Below are 17,232 nucleotides of genomic sequence, written 5' to 3' on the forward strand. Positions count from 1 at the left end.
CTGTAAGTACGTTTTTTTTATATTTAAAGAGTTTTTATTTTTTATATTTTTTATATTTAAAGCGAGTTTTTTGGGCAGTGTAGAGTAGTGCTTGTTGTTTGTCATTTCTCCGATCACAAATGCAGACTTGGTTTTATGTTTACGCGGCGCGATGCAATGCAACGTGTAAAAAGACAGTATAAGTCATAATAATCCTTAATTATGTCCCCACTGGATGCAACGAATGCCTCGTTTATAATGGGTTTTCATGTTTTTGAATCATCGCTCCGGCCTGACAGGGCATCATCACAGTATGGTAGGGGCGTAACATTTCCGTCACACGCTTGAGGTATTCGGCCAATCACAACGCACTGGATAGCTGGCCAATCAAGAGCACACCTCGCTTTTCAGACCGATGAGCTTTGTAAAAATCGACGCGTTTCAGAAAGGCGGGGCATAGAGGAGAAACAATAATGTACAGTATGTGGAAAATAATGTGTTTTTTGAATCTTAAACCACATAAACACATTTCATTACACCAAATACACAAAATAATGTTCTTTTTAGCAACATATGACCCCTTTAAAAAATATATATTTTTCAGTAGAACTTATGTCATCAAATTGGAATTAAATGGAATGAGGCAGTGCTATTTTTTATCATTAATACTATTATAGTTTTATTAGTTTTTATTTTTATATTTTCAATGTTAGTCTAAATTTCATTAATTTTGATGTGTATTTGTCTTTTTTTTTTTAAATGTCTACATAGTTTTTTTTTTTTTTTCAGTTTTAGTTTAGTTGTTTTAGTACATCAAGTTAAGCTAAATGAAAATTAGACATTTTTAGTTTTTTTGGTGTTAAACTTTTTTGAGGGGTGAGGGTTAATGATTTGTTTCAGTTTTCTATAACAACCTTGGTAGCAGGTTAATTCAACTACCCACCTGCAGGTGCTTCCCCAGCAGGAGCGGCCCCACCACCACCAGTGGCAGCGGCAGAGACCGCCACTGCACCACCCGCTGGAACGGAGGCCAACTTAGAGAGGCCTGTGGGAAAACAAAAGTAAAACAACAGAGTGAGACTTATGAAGAACTCATAGCTCACATGATTTTAATATTTCGTAGGTCAAACTGTAAAGGCAATGCAGCCTTACCGGCATTCATGACTTCATTGATGTCTTTGCCATTCAGTTCACTGATGACCTATTGAGTAACAAAAACAGCGAGATTGACTCATTTGGGGAATATATATATATATATAAATCAAATAAATATAAAGTTCACAAGCTTTCAAAGTTCTTACAGCTTTCTTCGTCAAAGTGTCTCTGATGTTGTCAATATATATACATATTTCAGTCAACAAAACCATAAACTTGGGTTTCTTATTGGTAAATGTACACTTATGAATGTGAAATTTGGTCAACAGTATACTGTAAGTAAATCATGGCTGTCACACTCGCAGCGCTGACAGAACGCCATGAACGAGGAAAAAATAGTAGCCAATCAACGTTTGCCATTTTGACAGGGCGCATCATGCAGCCAATCAGATCATCGCATACTGCGACGTTGTTCAGCTATTTCCCTCCACTCGTCCTTTCTTTTCCGGAAATTGCAGCGTGACCGACGTTTCGTGTCTTTCGCAGACTTAAAGTACGTTTTTATTGACATTTTACCACTAAGTCTTGCTTTGACGTGTCGTTCATATGTTAAAATGGTCGAAGTATGTTTAGGTAGTATTTGTGATTAACGTTAAAACGCTGCTGTATTCGCCTTGTAAGCACATGCAACGTGATATAGCCATACTCCATTTTGTTTCCTTGCGTTTCAGAATAGAAATATGGCAGAAAGTAATTATAATTAACAACACAATATGTCGTGAAGGGCTGAAAAATGTTCTAAAATGTAAATGTCTCTAACCCTAAACAAAGCATGAATAACACACTTGATAAACCTTGTCAGCTGCTTGATGTGAAGTTCAGTCCCGACTTGGAGGGTTACATTCAATCTCTTTTATAATTTATTATTTCAATCGATGTCTTAGGTTAAATGTTTTTTTTTTTCTGTGTAATTTAATACCATTTTCCAAAAATATAGTATTCTTAGTGAGACCAATTTAGACAGTCTTGAGTTTTTTCTCCTATTGGAGCTGCTTTTGATATATATTAAAATATTAAATTAAATGTTATTACATTATAATTTAATATTATAAATATTAACATTTAAAACATGTTTTAACATACATAAAAATATTTAATAAATTTTTTTTGGTCATTATTTTTATATATTTGGTCAAAATTCTTCTTTAGATCATATGAATAGAAGATAACTGTAAACAAACCCATTAATCAGTTGTAATATTTGTAACTTCTAGAATGCGTTACGTGGCCGCTTACCTGTTGGCTGTTCTGGGGGGCAACAACAACCCATCCGCCAAAGACATCAAGAACATCCTGGGGAGTGTTGGAATCGAGGCTGATGATGAGCGTCTTAACAAGGTGGATCCTGGTTCAAATAAACCTGGTTTTAAATCTTCATCTCAATTTAAATGATTTTTTTTTAAAACAGTTGTTTTAAAGTTAAACGTCTTAACATTTATGTTTAATTGGTTTTCTGCCTTACAACCATTTACCATATTTAATAAATCTCTTGGGTATATTCTATTAATATTATTAGTTATTATAAGGAATGCAGTATAGTTCTGATGATTTTGCACGTGCAACTCTGTTGCCCTTGTTTCCTTGTTCTTAATCAGTAAGATGGATGCTCACATAATGTAGCTAATTCCCCAAATGAGTCAATCTCGCTGTTTTTGTTGTTACTCAATAGGTCATCAGTGAACTGAATGGCAAAGACATCAATGAAGTCATGAATGCCGGTAAGGCTGCATTGCCTTTACAGTTTGACCTACGAAATATTAAAATCATGTGAGCTATGAGTTCTTCATAAGTCTCACTCTGTTGTTTTACTTTTGTTTTCCCACAGGCCTCTCTAAGTTGGCCTCCGTTCCAGCGGGTGGTGCAGTGGCGGTCTCTGCCGCTGCCACTGGTGGTGGTGGGGCCGCTCCTGCTGGGGAAGCACCTGCAGGTGGGTAGTTGAATTAACCTGCTACCAAGGTTGTTATAGAAAACTGAAACAAATCATTAACCCCCACCCCCCAAAAAAGTTTAAAACCAAAAAAACTAAAAATGTCTAATTTTCATTTAGCTTAACTTGATGTACTAAAATAACTAAACTAAAACGGAAAAAAAACTATGTAGACATAAAAAAAAAAAAAAGACAAATACACATCAAAATTAATAAAATTTAGACTAACATTGAAAATATAAAAATAAAAACTAATAAAACTATAATAGTATTAATGATAAAAAATAGCACTGCCTCATTCCATTTAATTCCAATTTGATGACATAAGTTCTACTGAAAAATATATATTTTTTAAAGGGGTCATATGTTGCTAAAAAGAACATTATTTTGTGTATTTGGTGTAATGAAATGTGTTTATGTGGTTTAAGATTCAAAAAACACATTATTTTCCACATACTGTACATTATTGTTTCTCCTCTATGCCCCGCCTTTCTGAAACGCGTCGATTTTTACAAAGCTCATCGGTCTGAAAAGCGAGGTGTGTATCCAGTGCGTTGTGATTGGCCGAATACCTCTAGGCATGACGAAGCGGATATCGTCCTCTTTTGGAAGGCCAAACAAAGTAGTTTCGCTTTCACAACGAAACACACAGCGCCTTCACGACATGGCGGCGGCGGCAACAACAATACTACAGCGAGAATAAAAGTTACGCCTTCTTTCTTTGCGTGAACATTTGGGTGGCGTTATGCAAATCTTCCCACATCGTGACGTAGGTATGTGGGGGCGTGTTAGAATGAGCCGTTTTAGGTAGGCGTGGTTGACTCTTAACTTTTATAAAGAATATCTCTTTGGATTTGAGACTTTAGTCTTTGCAACTTTACAGATCTTCTTTATGCACCAAGAGCTTGTAACACTCCAAAGAGAAATGAAAAATTGAAATCGCATCATATGATCCCTTTAATTCAATGTCATTGTTTAGTTTTCCAGTTAGCAAAATGTCCCCTTGCACAATTTTCGGATTCCTGGTGTGAATGATCTATTTTTCAGTAGTAGCTGAACGTCACACTGATTGGTTTGTAATGGATCTGATCAGATCGTAACATTCCTTCCCTCTTGCTAAACAGCAGCAGTCCAAACTTTAATTATAGGCAGGCTGATCTGGTCCACTGATGATATACTTTGTGGTTGAAGTTAGAAATAACCAGCAAGCCTTTTGATGTGTAATTTCATATTTGCATGTTTACTTTTCAGCGGAAGAGAAAAAGGAAGAGAAGAAGGAAGAATCTGAGGAGTCTGATGAAGACATGGGCTTTGGCCTGTTTGATTAATCTTGCTTCTGTATCTGTAAAAATACAATAAAAAAGGAAAAGGTTTGTGTTTAAAGCTGCCTTTTATGATTATTTGTCTGGAAAATGGTCAATTCTGTTTATTTATCTATTTTTAAAATGAAGGCATGTTGCGAAATAGAATTCACAATTAAGAAAAATTGTAAGTCGAAAGTAATAGTCGGAATTACTTTTAATTGTTTTACTCTATGGAAATAAATTCAATAACAGTGCTACTTTAAAATTTTGGGAAAAAAACAAAAAAAACTGGCTAGTTCTGCTCCAAACTCATAGCATTGTCTGAGTCAATTGTGGTGTCATAACAATCAAGCAAATCATGATAATTTAAAGCTGCCTCTGCACATGAAACTGGGATAAGAGAAAAAATATTAATTCAGTCTTTGGAAGAAGGTGACTTTTATTAAAAAAAAAAGACGTTGCTTAGAGAAGGTTTGAAAATCACAATGAGTGCCTAGCAAAAGCCCTGAGCTTGTGTTGGTCAGAAGTCAGTTGCATTATTACAGCCATCAATCACCAGTCTGTGGTGTTTAAAAATAGGTCCAGGTGGCAAAATAGCATAAACTGGCAATGCCTTGTCATTCCGACTGCCTGCTGTCACTCTCTAAAATAAGCTTGATCTTAATTCACTGCTCAGACTAAATCAGCGTTTCAGTAGGGCTTCTTCTGCTCTCCTGGACTTAAAAGATGTTATGAACTATTATGTAAGTACATTTACACATGTTGGTTTGTTCTCAATTTTTATGAGGTTAACTGAGATTAACTGGTGGTTTATATAGAAAATATAAAGAGTATATATTTTGGGGGACACCTTTGTCTACAAATTGTAATAGGTGCCATTTAAAAGATCCATTTATAGTCCTGTAAAATAAACGTGTATGTAATGCAATAATCAGGTTTAAATAAAGGGGGAAAACCTAAGAAAGGTGTTAAATTAAGGGTTAATAGTCCACTTGGGGGGAAAAAAAAGTCATTTACTGACCAGAAGAATTTATTTCTTACCGACAACTGTACCAACATTCTTCAGAATATCTTTTGTGTTCAAAAGAAGAATGAAACTCATACAGGTTCGGAACAACTTCAGGGTGAGTAAATGATTACATTTTTCATTTTTGGGTGAACTGTCCCTTTAAGTTTAGAATATTTTAGGTTGTTGGTCATTATAAAAGACAACATGCTTGCAATCCACTTGCTACAAAGACATAATCCACCAGCCATTTCAAGGTTTTTAACGTCATGGGATGTTGTTGTGAAGCCGTACTTTTCCATTGCTATTGCTTGTGGTATAAGAAAACCTGTTGAATTTGTGCTGGTCAGACGCATTGAAACATACACAACAAAGACTATTCAATAAACTCTGCTCCTTTTTTATCATCATGATCTAACACAATCAATTGAGGACATGAAGATGAAGAGAACACAAGAAGTCAGAGAAAATAAGATAAATGAAGAAGAAGAGAAACAGTGGGACAAAGCAGAGCATTTTGAAGAAATAAAAGCGGATACTGAATTACCAGAACAGTACTATCTTGGGCTTGAGGGTTTACCCTGGAACCTGAACTCACTGGAGCAGTTACTGTATATCAGCCTGCCAGCATGGATACAAAAAGGTGAGTAGCCCAATAATATACAGGTGCATCTCAATAAATTAGAATGTCGTGGAAAAGTTCATTTATTTCAGTAATTCAACTCAAATTGTGAAACTCGTGTATTAAATAAATTCAATGCACACAGACTGAAGTAGTTTAAGTCTTTGGTTCTTTTAATTAGTCCAGATTCAATGCACTTTCAGCTTTCACTGGTGATTCTGGGGTTGGGGAAACCTTGCATCAGAGCTTTATGAGGGCCAGCGGGCAGCACTCCATCTCTCTTTACGCCCTTTATATCCCACCTGCTCTACAGAAGGATCATGTCGGGCAAATGTTTTTGTGGTACAAGTTGTTCATGACTTAAGTATGACAAAGACTACCTAACGATATACAGGCCTGAAAAGTATTTAAATAGTTAAAGGCACAACATGTAAGATTTTTTTAATTAAAATATCCAAAAACCACTAGAACGGTGTTATATATTTTGCTGACTTGTGTACTTACATTATCCCAAATGTTTCGAAGAATGTTTAAATCCAGAGAAACAAGCAATTTTAACTAGTGACACGGATTCTTGCCTTATCTTTCCGCAGACGTTTTCCTCTTTTGTTTTTTTATCCGCCATCTCTATCTTTCTGTCGCTCGGCTCGGCTAATGTCCGTCCCATGCACTGAAAGCTCTCTCCTCCACATCACGAGTAGACACGCCCCTTATTGCTGATTGGCTACAAGTTTGTTTTGCGATTCGGCCCGAATCAGTTTTCTAAAGTGTTTTTGAAAAATCACTTACTCTGCCTTTAAGTCCTGTTCAAAATAAAATATCAATGCAGATTGCATTATATTGATCAAAAGTGACAGTAAAGGCATTTATAATGTTACAAAAGATTTCTATTTCAAATAAATGCTGTTCTTTTGAATCTTGAAAGCAATGCATCACAGTTTCACAAAAATATGAAGCAGGCAACACAACTGTTTGTTTTCAACATCATAAGAAATGTTTCTCGAGCAGAAAGTCAGTATATTAGCATGCTTTCTGAAGGATCATGTGACACTTTAGACTGGAGTAATTATGCTGAAAATTAACTTTTGCATCACAGGCATAAAACACATTTTAAAACACATTCAAATAGAAAACAGTTATTTTACACTGTAGTAATATTTCACAATATTACTGTTTTAATGTATATTTGATCAAATAAATGCAGCCTTTCATTGCAAAGATGGCCCAGAAACATTATTTCTCGGAAAAGCTATATAGCAGCATTTGTTTGCAGATTACAACTGATTTGATATTATTTAATGAAACGATATTTAACACTAAAGTGTGACTTAAGTGTCTGAATCCTTTTTGGGACAGCTGTAGATGTATGAACTATATACAGTCTAATGCACAGTGATTAAACAATAATATAATAATTATCAGAATTATACTTTGAAACATTGCTTTCATGTTTGCACATGTAAAAATGAAATCTCTCTCTTCAGCTTTGCTTTGCAACCTAGCTGAGCAGTTTGGCATCTGGACCTTTCACAGCAACATCCTGCTGTGTCGTCTCATATCCTACACCCTACTGCCATTCACTCTGCCTGCTTCAACTGTCATCTCATTCATCTATAGGTCAGATCTTTAGTCTAAATGTGTTGTTTGTGTTGCTCATGTCTGTGTATCTTATCAGTACAAGAGAGAGAGAAAATGTAAGCACCTATTGTGATTCGTGTTTATATATATATATATATTTTTTTTTGCATGTGTTTGGACTCCAAACAGATTTTTTTGCTGGGTGAAGAAAATTCCCCACCAGGCTCTGAATGCAGGCAGGGAATTAAAACAGGAAGTAATCGTACATCTGCGGTTAGTCTTTGCGCACTTGAGAGGACTTATGCCGAACAGGTAAAACTAGTAGAGCAAAGTTTTGCATACATGATTGACCGTTTAATCAACATGCAATGATATTAGCAGCCCATTTAACTTCCATTATGTGACATTATTTCTGAATTAAGAACAATGTGACTGCATATTTAGATTGTAGATTTTGAACTTATTACCATTATCAGATGTTTCTGAATTTTTCCAGATTCCTGCTTTCGCAAATTCTACCTTTGGTCCCCATGCTTTCTCTGTTTCTTGCACCCTGGTCCTGTTTCCCATCTCTTCCTTCTACTTTACTTTCTCTTGCTTTGCGTTTCCTGCCACGCCGTCTCTCCACCTCAACTTCAAAGAAGCAGCCCGAGCGCAGGAGCCAGACTCAGACTCAGACTCTCTGGTCTAGACGACGATCTCTCCTCTGCTTCCAGCTCACCGGATCCAGCAGTTTCTGCAAAAAGACAGATAGCATCCTTGCAGATGCAGAGGCACAATCTTCAGCCTTCCTCTTGCAGCTCAACGTAGAGTTAGAAATGGACAGCCATCCTGAACCACTACAGCTTCAGAAGGACACACTAGATTGTGAGGGAAGTTTATTACTAAACACAGAAGTAGATGAGAATCTCTCGTCTCCTTTTATTTCTTACATGGATGTACAAGAGGAAGACTGAATGACTGTGTTATATTGCAGACAAAAGTCTCTGTACTGTGGAATAGTAGAATATTTGGGCAATACTCTGAATATGGCAATGTATACTGTACATATCAGTGTTGTTGTAATAATTACTTGAAAATTGAAATTGAGCTGAAATAAAATATAAATATTAGATAAACTTAAAAAGTAAAAATGAGAAATGTTGCTTTGGGAATGAACTGAAAATCAGTTGAAGTATTTATGTTACTAAAACTAAACTAATAATTAATTAATAATAAAAAAAATCCAATAAAAAAATTAAAATTACATAATGACAAATGTAGGAATTTAGTAAAAATGTAATAAACTTTCCAGTGATATTCGGTTTTATGTACACTGTAAAAAATGACCGTGAATTTAACGGTAAAAGACTGTAAAAATGCTACAGTAAAATCCTGTTAAATGGTTAACGGTAAATTCCCCTACTATATACGGTGAAAAACTGTATTGGACATTACATGTAATTTGACGGTAGTATACCATTTTTTAAACTGAAAAAGACCGTAAAATTTACAGTGAATGACCGTAAATTGACATTCCCAGAGCTCCCTGCATTCCCTGCATTTCAAATTTGATGTTTTTTTTTTTTAAATAACTATGTTTCTTTTTAGTTTTTTCTTATCAGTTTTGTATATTAGGGTTGTGTGTTACACCTAATGTTGTTGAATGTTTATTGCATTATTTCAGTTTCATGTGTGTTACCATGATGGTGTTTGGTGTTTGTGTGAATGACACTGTGCACCTTCTATATATGTTATTATTTAAAAGCTGCTTGTGATAGGCTTTGGTTCATCGTGTGACTTTCTCATCACCACCTGCATTTGGTGGTTATCAGTGTATTACAAAGGTACAAAACAGATTTTAGTACTTCAATAGGTTGGTATATAATAACATTTTATCAGTTAATGAAATTACGGTATTTAACTGTAAATTTAAGTTACAACCGTAAAACCTAAAACGTTGCTACCGTATTTTTTACGGTAAAATTCCGGCAACCACAGCTGCCGGTTTTCTACCGTAAATTTTACGGAATTTTTTTTACAGTGTATGTAATTCTGTTTTATGTATGTAATTCTGTTATAATCTAATAAATGCATTATCAAGTTGAACTTTGACAGCTTCCACAGTGCATATTGTTTATTAAAATGAAAAATAATTAAATTAAGAATAGATCAAATAGAACAATGAAAATAACATTGCACAAATCAGCATTAAACTATTTCAGTCAATAGTTGGCTGTAATAATATTGACTGTTTTTGTCATTCATAACTAAATTTGCAATGCTCTTATTTTAAAATTTGGAATAATTTAAATGGACCATTATTTGGTATATAAACATTTTACATACATAGTTTAATGTAACCATACATATTCTTTTAAATTACAATTTTACATAATTTTAACTTAATTTTAGAAGGAAATAAATGAAATAATTGACAACACTTTACAAAACATTTTTATTCACTATATTTAATATTTATAAAGTAAACATTCTGCATATGCCTGCATATACAGTTACAACATATCTAATACATATATATGCTTGGTGAGTAAAGCTTATAAATTTGAGTTGCATAGATAAAAAATTACATTATGTAAATAAAATAATTATTGCAGTTGTGGAAATACATCATAATTTGTCAACAATAAATTCACATTTAGATTTCTAACTTCATTCGAGGTTTTTATGATGTAAAACTGCATAACATTTCACATAAATGTATTACATTTTTTATGATATTACCAACCCTGTTCATTCTGGTGTGTTTCTTGTGTGTGCTATTGTGCAAAATGAAAAAAAAAAAAAACTATTCTATTTTAAAAGCCTTCATTATTTCTCCTTTTGTGTTGCTACATTTAAAATAAATCCAGCAGTAAAACTATGTCAGCTAGAAGCTCACACTTCTACAAGCTTATGAATTCTTGCTCAGAGTTCTGTGTTTTCCCGATCCTCTGCTTTAATGTCAGAGAGATGCGGATGGCTCTCGCTCATGTGAGTGAAGCGATCTTGGAGATACTGGTTCCCGAAGCCCATGATTTGGCCTGTGGCTTGGCGGTGCAGATTAGCCACTCTGGCTGTGAAGTCCAGGGTGAAGGCGAACTTCACCAGCTCTGGTGCCACGACAGGCAGCTGGGTTTTCTTATTGGGAACTTCTGACTGCACATATTGATCAGCCATTTGCTGGAAGAATCCATAGGTGAATCCATCCAGATAATCGCTCACGGTGCTGTTCTTTTTCAGCTGGGGGAGGAGGGGAGATCAGAAAACATTAGTGAACTTGGTGGATCTCCTTTAAATAACACATTGCAAGGAACGGCAATACTTGGGTGGTTTTCATACATGTTTGAAACTGAGCCAAACATCTGCAATACTAATAAAAGGTCTCAGTAATATTTAATGATGTCAGAAGGAATGAGACACACTTACCTTTTTATGTATTAAGTCTCCTTCCTGTTTTATAAGTTCTATGATTCTCTTTATAACCTCTTCTTTTGAGACTAATTGGAGAAACATGATAGAAAAATGAGCAAATATTATAGAATACATCATTTTCATCACAAGACAATTGCAAGAAAAACCTTTGGCTAATGTCTATTTGCTCATCCTTCAAAACCCGCATACTGGGTTTCTTTTTTAGAACACCAAAGATACATTTTGGAATCATTTTCACACAGCTTTTCTGTACAATAACAGGTTATATTGACGTTTTCTGTCAAAGTCTAAAGGAAAAATAACATACAATCTGTACTGTACTCAAAGGCTTCTGAAGCCTTTGTGTGAGAATTTGCAGAATGGAAAACGAGATGTGAGAAAGCAGAGGGGAAGTTCATAACTAAATGATCATTCTTATTACTTAAAAAAAATAATGAACTCTTTATGGCACTTCATGGAATTTTTGTCTTTCGTGGTCACTATGAATTGTTCTCCTTTGTGTTCCTCAAAAAAAAAAAAACTGCATATTGTTTTAGAACAACATAAGGATGAGCAAATAATTACAGAATTTCTTTAAATTATTAGTACATGCTTTAAATTAGCATAAGATTTATTGCTTAATTGATTGCAGTTTATTGAACAAATAAAAAATCTGTCAAATTCAGTCGTTTCAAACTTGTATCTTTGGTAGAACACAAAAGCAGATATTTTGAAGAATGTCAGTAATCAAACAGAATTGGAATGGAGACTTTTTCAAAACACCTTCTTTTGTGTTCCACCGAAGAAATAAAGTGTTTAGAACGACATGACAGTGAGTAAATTATACAAGTATTTTCATTTTTGGGGTGAACAATTCCTTTAATCTCATTCTGTTCTGTTGTCTTGTGTAATTCAGAAATTCAGACACAACTAGCTGAACCCTATACTGGTTTGTGGCGTTCTGTCTATGTAATATGTAACCCACCTCTTTTGCATTATGCAAATTGTCTATTATAATAACACTCACCATTTACACCATTCTGGTCTGTTATTTGGTAAGTGGCATTGTCATCTGCTGGACTGTCTTTCACTTCATGCACAATTTTCTCCAGTTCCTCTGACATTTTCTCATAGTACGAGTTAGTGGGTTCCACTATCTCAACAGCTGTTAAAAATAAATTTTCATTAGAACTTTTTTCCAATATATGCAAACATCAAACTAATACAAATAACATACATAATAAAGTTGCACATACATGGAGAAGATCTGAGATACATACATTTTTCAGTGGACATATCTCCACTTTGCCTGCATTTTAATGATCTCCTGTGCAACGATTTCTTTTTCGAAGACTTTGAACGGCGCAGGTTGATTTCACTTTTTGATAGGGTGTCAGCTAAAGGCAAACAAGAGATTTGGGGTGTTGAGGGTTGGGAAAGAGGTAACTGTTCTTTGGTTCTCTGATGATCTTGTTCTTTTTCACTGTTTCCTTTGGAAAACCAGCTCAAGAAATTCTTCCATACAGTGGGCTTCTTTGTCTTCTTGCCTTCTTTGTCCTTCCTTTCCACTGTAGAAGTCTCCAGATTTTCTAGCACATTTGAATGCATATCTCCAGGAGTAACTGTACTTGTTTGGGGAGGTAAAGCATCAGTGCTTTGCCCACCCTCCTCCTTGCCCTTATCCAAACGTTGAAACCACTTCTTGGGTTTGCTATTGGACTTTTGCGATGCATTAGAACTATCGTTGCGGCGCAGGCTCCCTCTAACTCTCCACTTTTTGGATTTCTTTTCAGACGACGTCTCCTTTTTATCCAGTTGTGGTTCAGAGAGGGGCTCGTATCTAATGTCCTCATCTGAGATGGAGGCTTGAGAAGTCAAGTTCAGAGACGTATCGCTGGAATGTTTGCGATGTCTTGTCTTCGGCTCTGTGATGGCAACCCATTTGCGTGTTCTTTGCTCCTGTCTCAGAGGACATTGTGATCCATCGTTAAGGCTGAGACTTCGCTTCACATACACCTCCAGCAGCCGTTTCTTATCCTTTTCTCCGACTGACAGAAGCTGAGGAGTGGGCTGTGTATTCTGCTCAGTCGAAATGGATGCCATGCTGTCATACTGCAAAGAAATACATCAACATTTGTATTAGTGGTTGACTAATATGGGCTTTAATCTCCAATGCTGATATCTACTGAGCAGGGATCATGGCTAATATAATGCATATATGTGACCCTGGACCACAAAACCAGTCGCTGGGGTATATTTTTAGCAATTGCCAAAAAAAACATTGTATGGGTCAAAATTATCGATTTTTCTTTTATGCCAAAAATCATTAGGATATTAAGCAAAGATCATGTTAAAAGAAGATATTTTGTAAATTTCCTACCGTAAATATATCAAAACTAAAAGCGATTTTCTCAGTATTTTGATTTTTCCTATCCTAACAAACCATACATCAATGGAAAGCTTATTTATTCAGCTTTCAGATTATGTATAAATCTCAATTTAAAAAAATTGACCCTTATGACTGGTTTTGTGGTCCAGGGTCACACACACACACAATATATGCTTGGTGAGTAAAGCTTATAAATTTGAGTTGCATAGATAAAAAATTACATTATGTAAATAAAATAATTATTGCAGTTGTGGAAATACATCATAATTTGTCAACAATAAATTCACATTTAGATTTCTAACTTCATTCGAGGTTTTTATGATGTAAAACTGCATAACATTTCACATAAATGTATTACATTTTTTATGATATTACCAACCCTGTTCATTCTGGTGTGTTTCTTGTGTGTGCTATTGTGCAAAATGAAAAAAAAAAAAAACTATTCTATTTTAAAAGCCTTCATTATTTCTCCTTTTGTGTTGCTACATTTAAAATAAATCCAGCAGTAAAACTATGTCAGCTAGAAGCTCACACTTCTACAAGCTTATGAATTCTTGCTCAGAGTTCTGTGTTTTCCCGATCCTCTGCTTTAATGTCAGAGAGATGCGGATGGCTCTCGCTCATGTGAGTGAAGCGATCTTGGAGATACTGGTTCCCGAAGCCCATGATTTGGCCTGTGGCTTGGCGGTGCAGATTAGCCACTCTGGCTGTGAAGTCCAGGGTGAAGGCGAACTTCACCAGCTCTGGTGCCACGACAGGCAGCTGGGTTTTCTTATTGGGAACTTCTGACTGCACATATTGATCAGCCATTTGCTGGAAGAATCCATAGGTGAATCCATCCAGATAATCGCTCACGGTGCTGTTCTTTTTCAGCTGGGGGAGGAGGGGAGATCAGAAAACATTAGTGAACTTGGTGGATCTCCTTTAAATAACACATTGCAAGGAACGGCAATACTTGGGTGGTTTTCATACATGTTTGAAACTGAGCCAAACATCTGCAATACTAATAAAAGGTCTCAGTAATATTTAATGATGTCAGAAGGAATGAGACACACTTACCTTTTTATGTATTAAGTCTCCTTCCTGTTTTATAAGTTCTATGATTCTCTTTATAACCTCTTCTTTTGAGACTAATTGGAGAAACATGATAGAAAAATGAGCAAATATTATAGAATACATCATTTTCATCACAAGACAATTGCAAGAAAAACCTTTGGCTAATGTCTATTTGCTCATCCTTCAAAACCCGCATACTGGGTTTCTTTTTTAGAACACCAAAGATACATTTTGGAATCATTTTCACACAGCTTTTCTGTACAATAACAGGTTATATTGACGTTTTCTGTCAAAGTCTAAAGGAAAAATAACATACAATCTGTACTGTACTCAAAGGCTTCTGAAGCCTTTGTGTGAGAATTTGCAGAATGGAAAACGAGATGTGAGAAAGCAGAGGGGAAGTTCATAACTAAATGATCATTCTTATTACTTAAAAAAAATAATGAACTCTTTATGGCACTTCATGGAATTTTTGTCTTTCGTGGTCACTATGAATTGTTCTCCTTTGTGTTCCTCAAAAAAAAAAAAACTGCATATTGTTTTAGAACAACATAAGGATGAGCAAATAATTACAGAATTTCTTTAAATTATTAGTACATGCTTTAAATTAGCATAAGATTTATTGCTTAATTGATTGCAGTTTATTGAACAAATAAAAAATCTGTCAAATTCAGTCGTTTCAAACTTGTATCTTTGGTAGAACACAAAAGCAGATATTTTGAAGAATGTCAGTAATCAAACAGAATTGGAATGGAGACTTTTTCAAAACACCTTCTTTTGTGTTCCACCGAAGAAATAAAGTGTTTAGAACGACATGACAGTGAGTAAATTATACAAGTATTTTCATTTTTGGGGTGAACAATTCCTTTAATCTCATTCTGTTCTGTTGTCTTGTGTAATTCAGAAATTCAGACACAACTAGCTGAACCCTATACTGGTTTGTGGCGTTCTGTCTATGTAATATGTAACCCACCTCTTTTGCATTATGCAAATTGTCTATTATAATAACACTCACCATTTACACCATTCTGGTCTGTTATTTGGTAAGTGGCATTGTCATCTGCTGGACTGTCTTTCACTTCATGCACAATTTTCTCCAGTTCCTCTGACATTTTCTCATAGTTAGTACGAGTGGGTTCCACTATCTCAACAGCTGTTAGAAATAAATTTTCATTAGAACTTTTTTCCAATATATGCAAACATCAAACTAATACAAATAACATACATAATAAAGTTGCACATACACGGAGAAGATCTGAGATACATACATTTTTCAGTGGACATATCTCCACTTTGCCTGCATTTTAATGATCTCCTGTGCAACGATTTCTTTTTCGAAGACTTTGAACGGCGCAGGTTGATTTCACTTTTTGATAGGGTGTCAGCTAAAGGCAAACAAGAGATTTGGGGTGTTGAGGGTTGGGAAAGAGGTAACTGTTCTTTGGTTCTCTGATGATCTTGTTCTTTTTCACTGTTTCCTTTGGAAAACCAGCTCAAGAAATTCTTCCATACAGTGGGCTTCTTTGTCTTCTTGCCTTCTTTGTCCTTCCTTTCCACTGTAGAAGTCTCCAGATTTTCTAGCACATTTGAATGCATATCTCCAGGAGTAACTGTACTTGTTTGGGGAGGTAAAGCATCAGTGCTTTGCCCACCCTCCTCCTTGCCCTTATCCAAACGTTGAAACCACTTCTTGGGTTTGCTATTGGACTTTTGCGATGCATTAGAACTATCGTTGCGGCGCAGGCTCCCTCTAACTCTCCACTTTTTGGATTTCTTTTCAGACGACGTCTCCTTTTTATCCAGTTGTGGTTCAGAGAGGGGCTCGTATCTAATGTCCTCATCTGAGATGGAGGCTTGAGAAGTCAAGTTCAGAGACGTATCGCTGGAATGTTTGCGATGTCTTGTCTTCGGCTCTGTGATGGCAACCCATTTGCGTGTTCTTTGCTCCTGTCTCAGAGGACATTGTGATCCATCGTTAAGGCTGAGACTTCGCTTCACATACACCTCCAGCAGCCGTTTCTTATCCTTTTCTCCGACTGACAGAAGCTGAGGAGTGGGCTGTGTATTCTGCTCAGTCGAAATGGATGCCATGCTGTCATACTGCAAAGAAATACATCAACATTTGTATTAGTGGTTGACTAATATGGGCTTTAATCTCCAATGCTGATATCTACTGAGCAGGGATCATGGCTAATATAATGCATATATGTGACCCTGGACCACAAAACCAGTCGCTGGGGTATATTTTTAGCAATTGCCAAAAAAAACATTGTATGGGTCAAAATTATCGATTTTTCTTTTATGCCAAAAATCATTAGGATATTAAGCAAAGATCATGTTAAAAGAAGATATTTTGTAAATTTCCTACCGCAAATATATCAAAACTAAAAGCGATTTTCTCAGTATTTTGATTTTTCCTATCCTAACAAACCATACATCAATGGAAAGCTTATTTATTCAGCTTTCAGATTATGTATAAATCTCAATTTAAAAAAATTGACCCTTATGACTGGTTTTGTGGTCCAGGGTCACACACACACACACACACACACACATATATATGAGAGAAAGATAACATGCAAAATTGCTGAACTGCAAATGAACACTTATTTTACGAAACATTTGAATAAAAAATGACTAATGAAAATTAGAAAAAGTAAATTAAAGCTAATCGTCCAATGCTAAAATCGGCCAAATGTCGTCCGATTATTCACTTATTACTGAGGCAGAAAATCACCATTCAATTTTATTGTATCAAATCTCCTTTTGTGTTCCTTGGAAGAAAGAAAATTATACCGGTTTACATGATTTTACATGATATAG

The 17,232-nt window shown here is 35.4% G+C and overlaps 3 protein-coding genes across 3 annotated transcripts in view; 1 reads left to right on the forward strand and 2 right to left on the reverse strand.

The window, feature by feature from the left end:
* Positions 1-1,523: 1,523 nt before the first annotated feature.
* LOC107708152 (60S acidic ribosomal protein P2-like) lies at positions 1,524-4,444 on the forward strand. Its single transcript, XM_016512315.1, has 5 exons — positions 1,524-1,627; positions 2,349-2,472; positions 2,804-2,852; positions 2,960-3,061; positions 4,313-4,444. Exons 2-5 carry the CDS (start codon positions 2,350-2,352, stop codon positions 4,387-4,389), a joined length of 351 nt encoding a protein of 116 aa, XP_016367801.1. The 5' UTR covers positions 1,524-1,627; position 2,349; the 3' UTR covers positions 4,390-4,444.
* Positions 4,445-10,220: 5,776 nt separating this feature from the next.
* Positions 10,221-13,070, reverse strand: LOC107708090 (uncharacterized). The gene is made up of 4 exons (XM_016512235.1): positions 12,245-13,070; positions 11,992-12,129; positions 10,980-11,050; positions 10,221-10,793 (listed from the first exon to the last, which is right to left on the reverse strand). The coding sequence occupies exons 1-4, from the start codon at positions 13,065-13,067 to the stop codon at positions 10,479-10,481; spliced, it is 1,347 nt and encodes a 448-aa protein (XP_016367721.1). The 5' UTR covers positions 13,068-13,070; the 3' UTR covers positions 10,221-10,478.
* Positions 13,071-13,675: 605 nt separating this feature from the next.
* The window catches only part of LOC107708089 (uncharacterized), a 4,095-nt gene continuing 538 nt past the window's right edge, over positions 13,676-17,232 (reverse strand). The window contains exons 2-5 of the mRNA XM_016512234.1: positions 15,678-16,509; positions 15,425-15,562; positions 14,413-14,483; positions 13,676-14,226 (exon numbers count right to left, since the gene is read on the reverse strand). Coding sequence (XP_016367720.1) covers positions 13,912-14,226; positions 14,413-14,483; positions 15,425-15,562; positions 15,678-16,500 — 1,347 coding nt within the window. The 5' untranslated portion in view covers positions 16,501-16,509 and the 3' untranslated portion in view covers positions 13,676-13,911. The remainder of the gene's footprint in view (positions 14,227-14,412; positions 14,484-15,424; positions 15,563-15,677; positions 16,510-17,232) is intronic.

The sequence above is a fragment of the Sinocyclocheilus rhinocerous genome, unplaced genomic scaffold (genome assembly GCF_001515625.1).
Source record: "Sinocyclocheilus rhinocerous isolate Xijiao unplaced genomic scaffold, SAMN03320098_v1.1 scaffold113, whole genome shotgun sequence".
Taxonomy (NCBI): domain Eukaryota; kingdom Metazoa; phylum Chordata; class Actinopteri; order Cypriniformes; family Cyprinidae; genus Sinocyclocheilus; species Sinocyclocheilus rhinocerous.

Excerpts from the sequence above, each read along its gene's own strand:
- LOC107708152 (XM_016512315.1), top strand. The coding sequence starts at position 2,350 with ATGCGTTACGTGGCCGCTTACCTGTTGGCTGTTCTGGGGGGCAACAAC. Across the intron at positions 2,473-2,803 it reads ATGATGAGCGTCTTAACAAG|GTCATCAGTGAACTGAATGG; the intron begins GTGGATCCTGGT and ends GTTACTCAATAG. Across the intron at positions 3,062-4,312 it reads TGCTGGGGAAGCACCTGCAG|CGGAAGAGAAAAAGGAAGAG; the intron begins GTGGGTAGTTGA and ends TTTACTTTTCAG.
- LOC107708090 (XM_016512235.1), bottom strand. The coding sequence starts at position 13,067 with ATGGCATCCATTTCGACTGAGCAGAATACACAGCCCACTCCTCAGCTT. Across the intron at positions 12,130-12,244 it reads AGATATGTCCACTGAAAAAT|CTGTTGAGATAGTGGAACCC; the intron begins GTATGTATCTCA and ends TATTTTTAACAG. Across the intron at positions 10,794-10,979 it reads GAGACTTAATACATAAAAAG|CTGAAAAAGAACAGCACCGT; the intron begins GTAAGTGTGTCT and ends CTCCTCCCCCAG.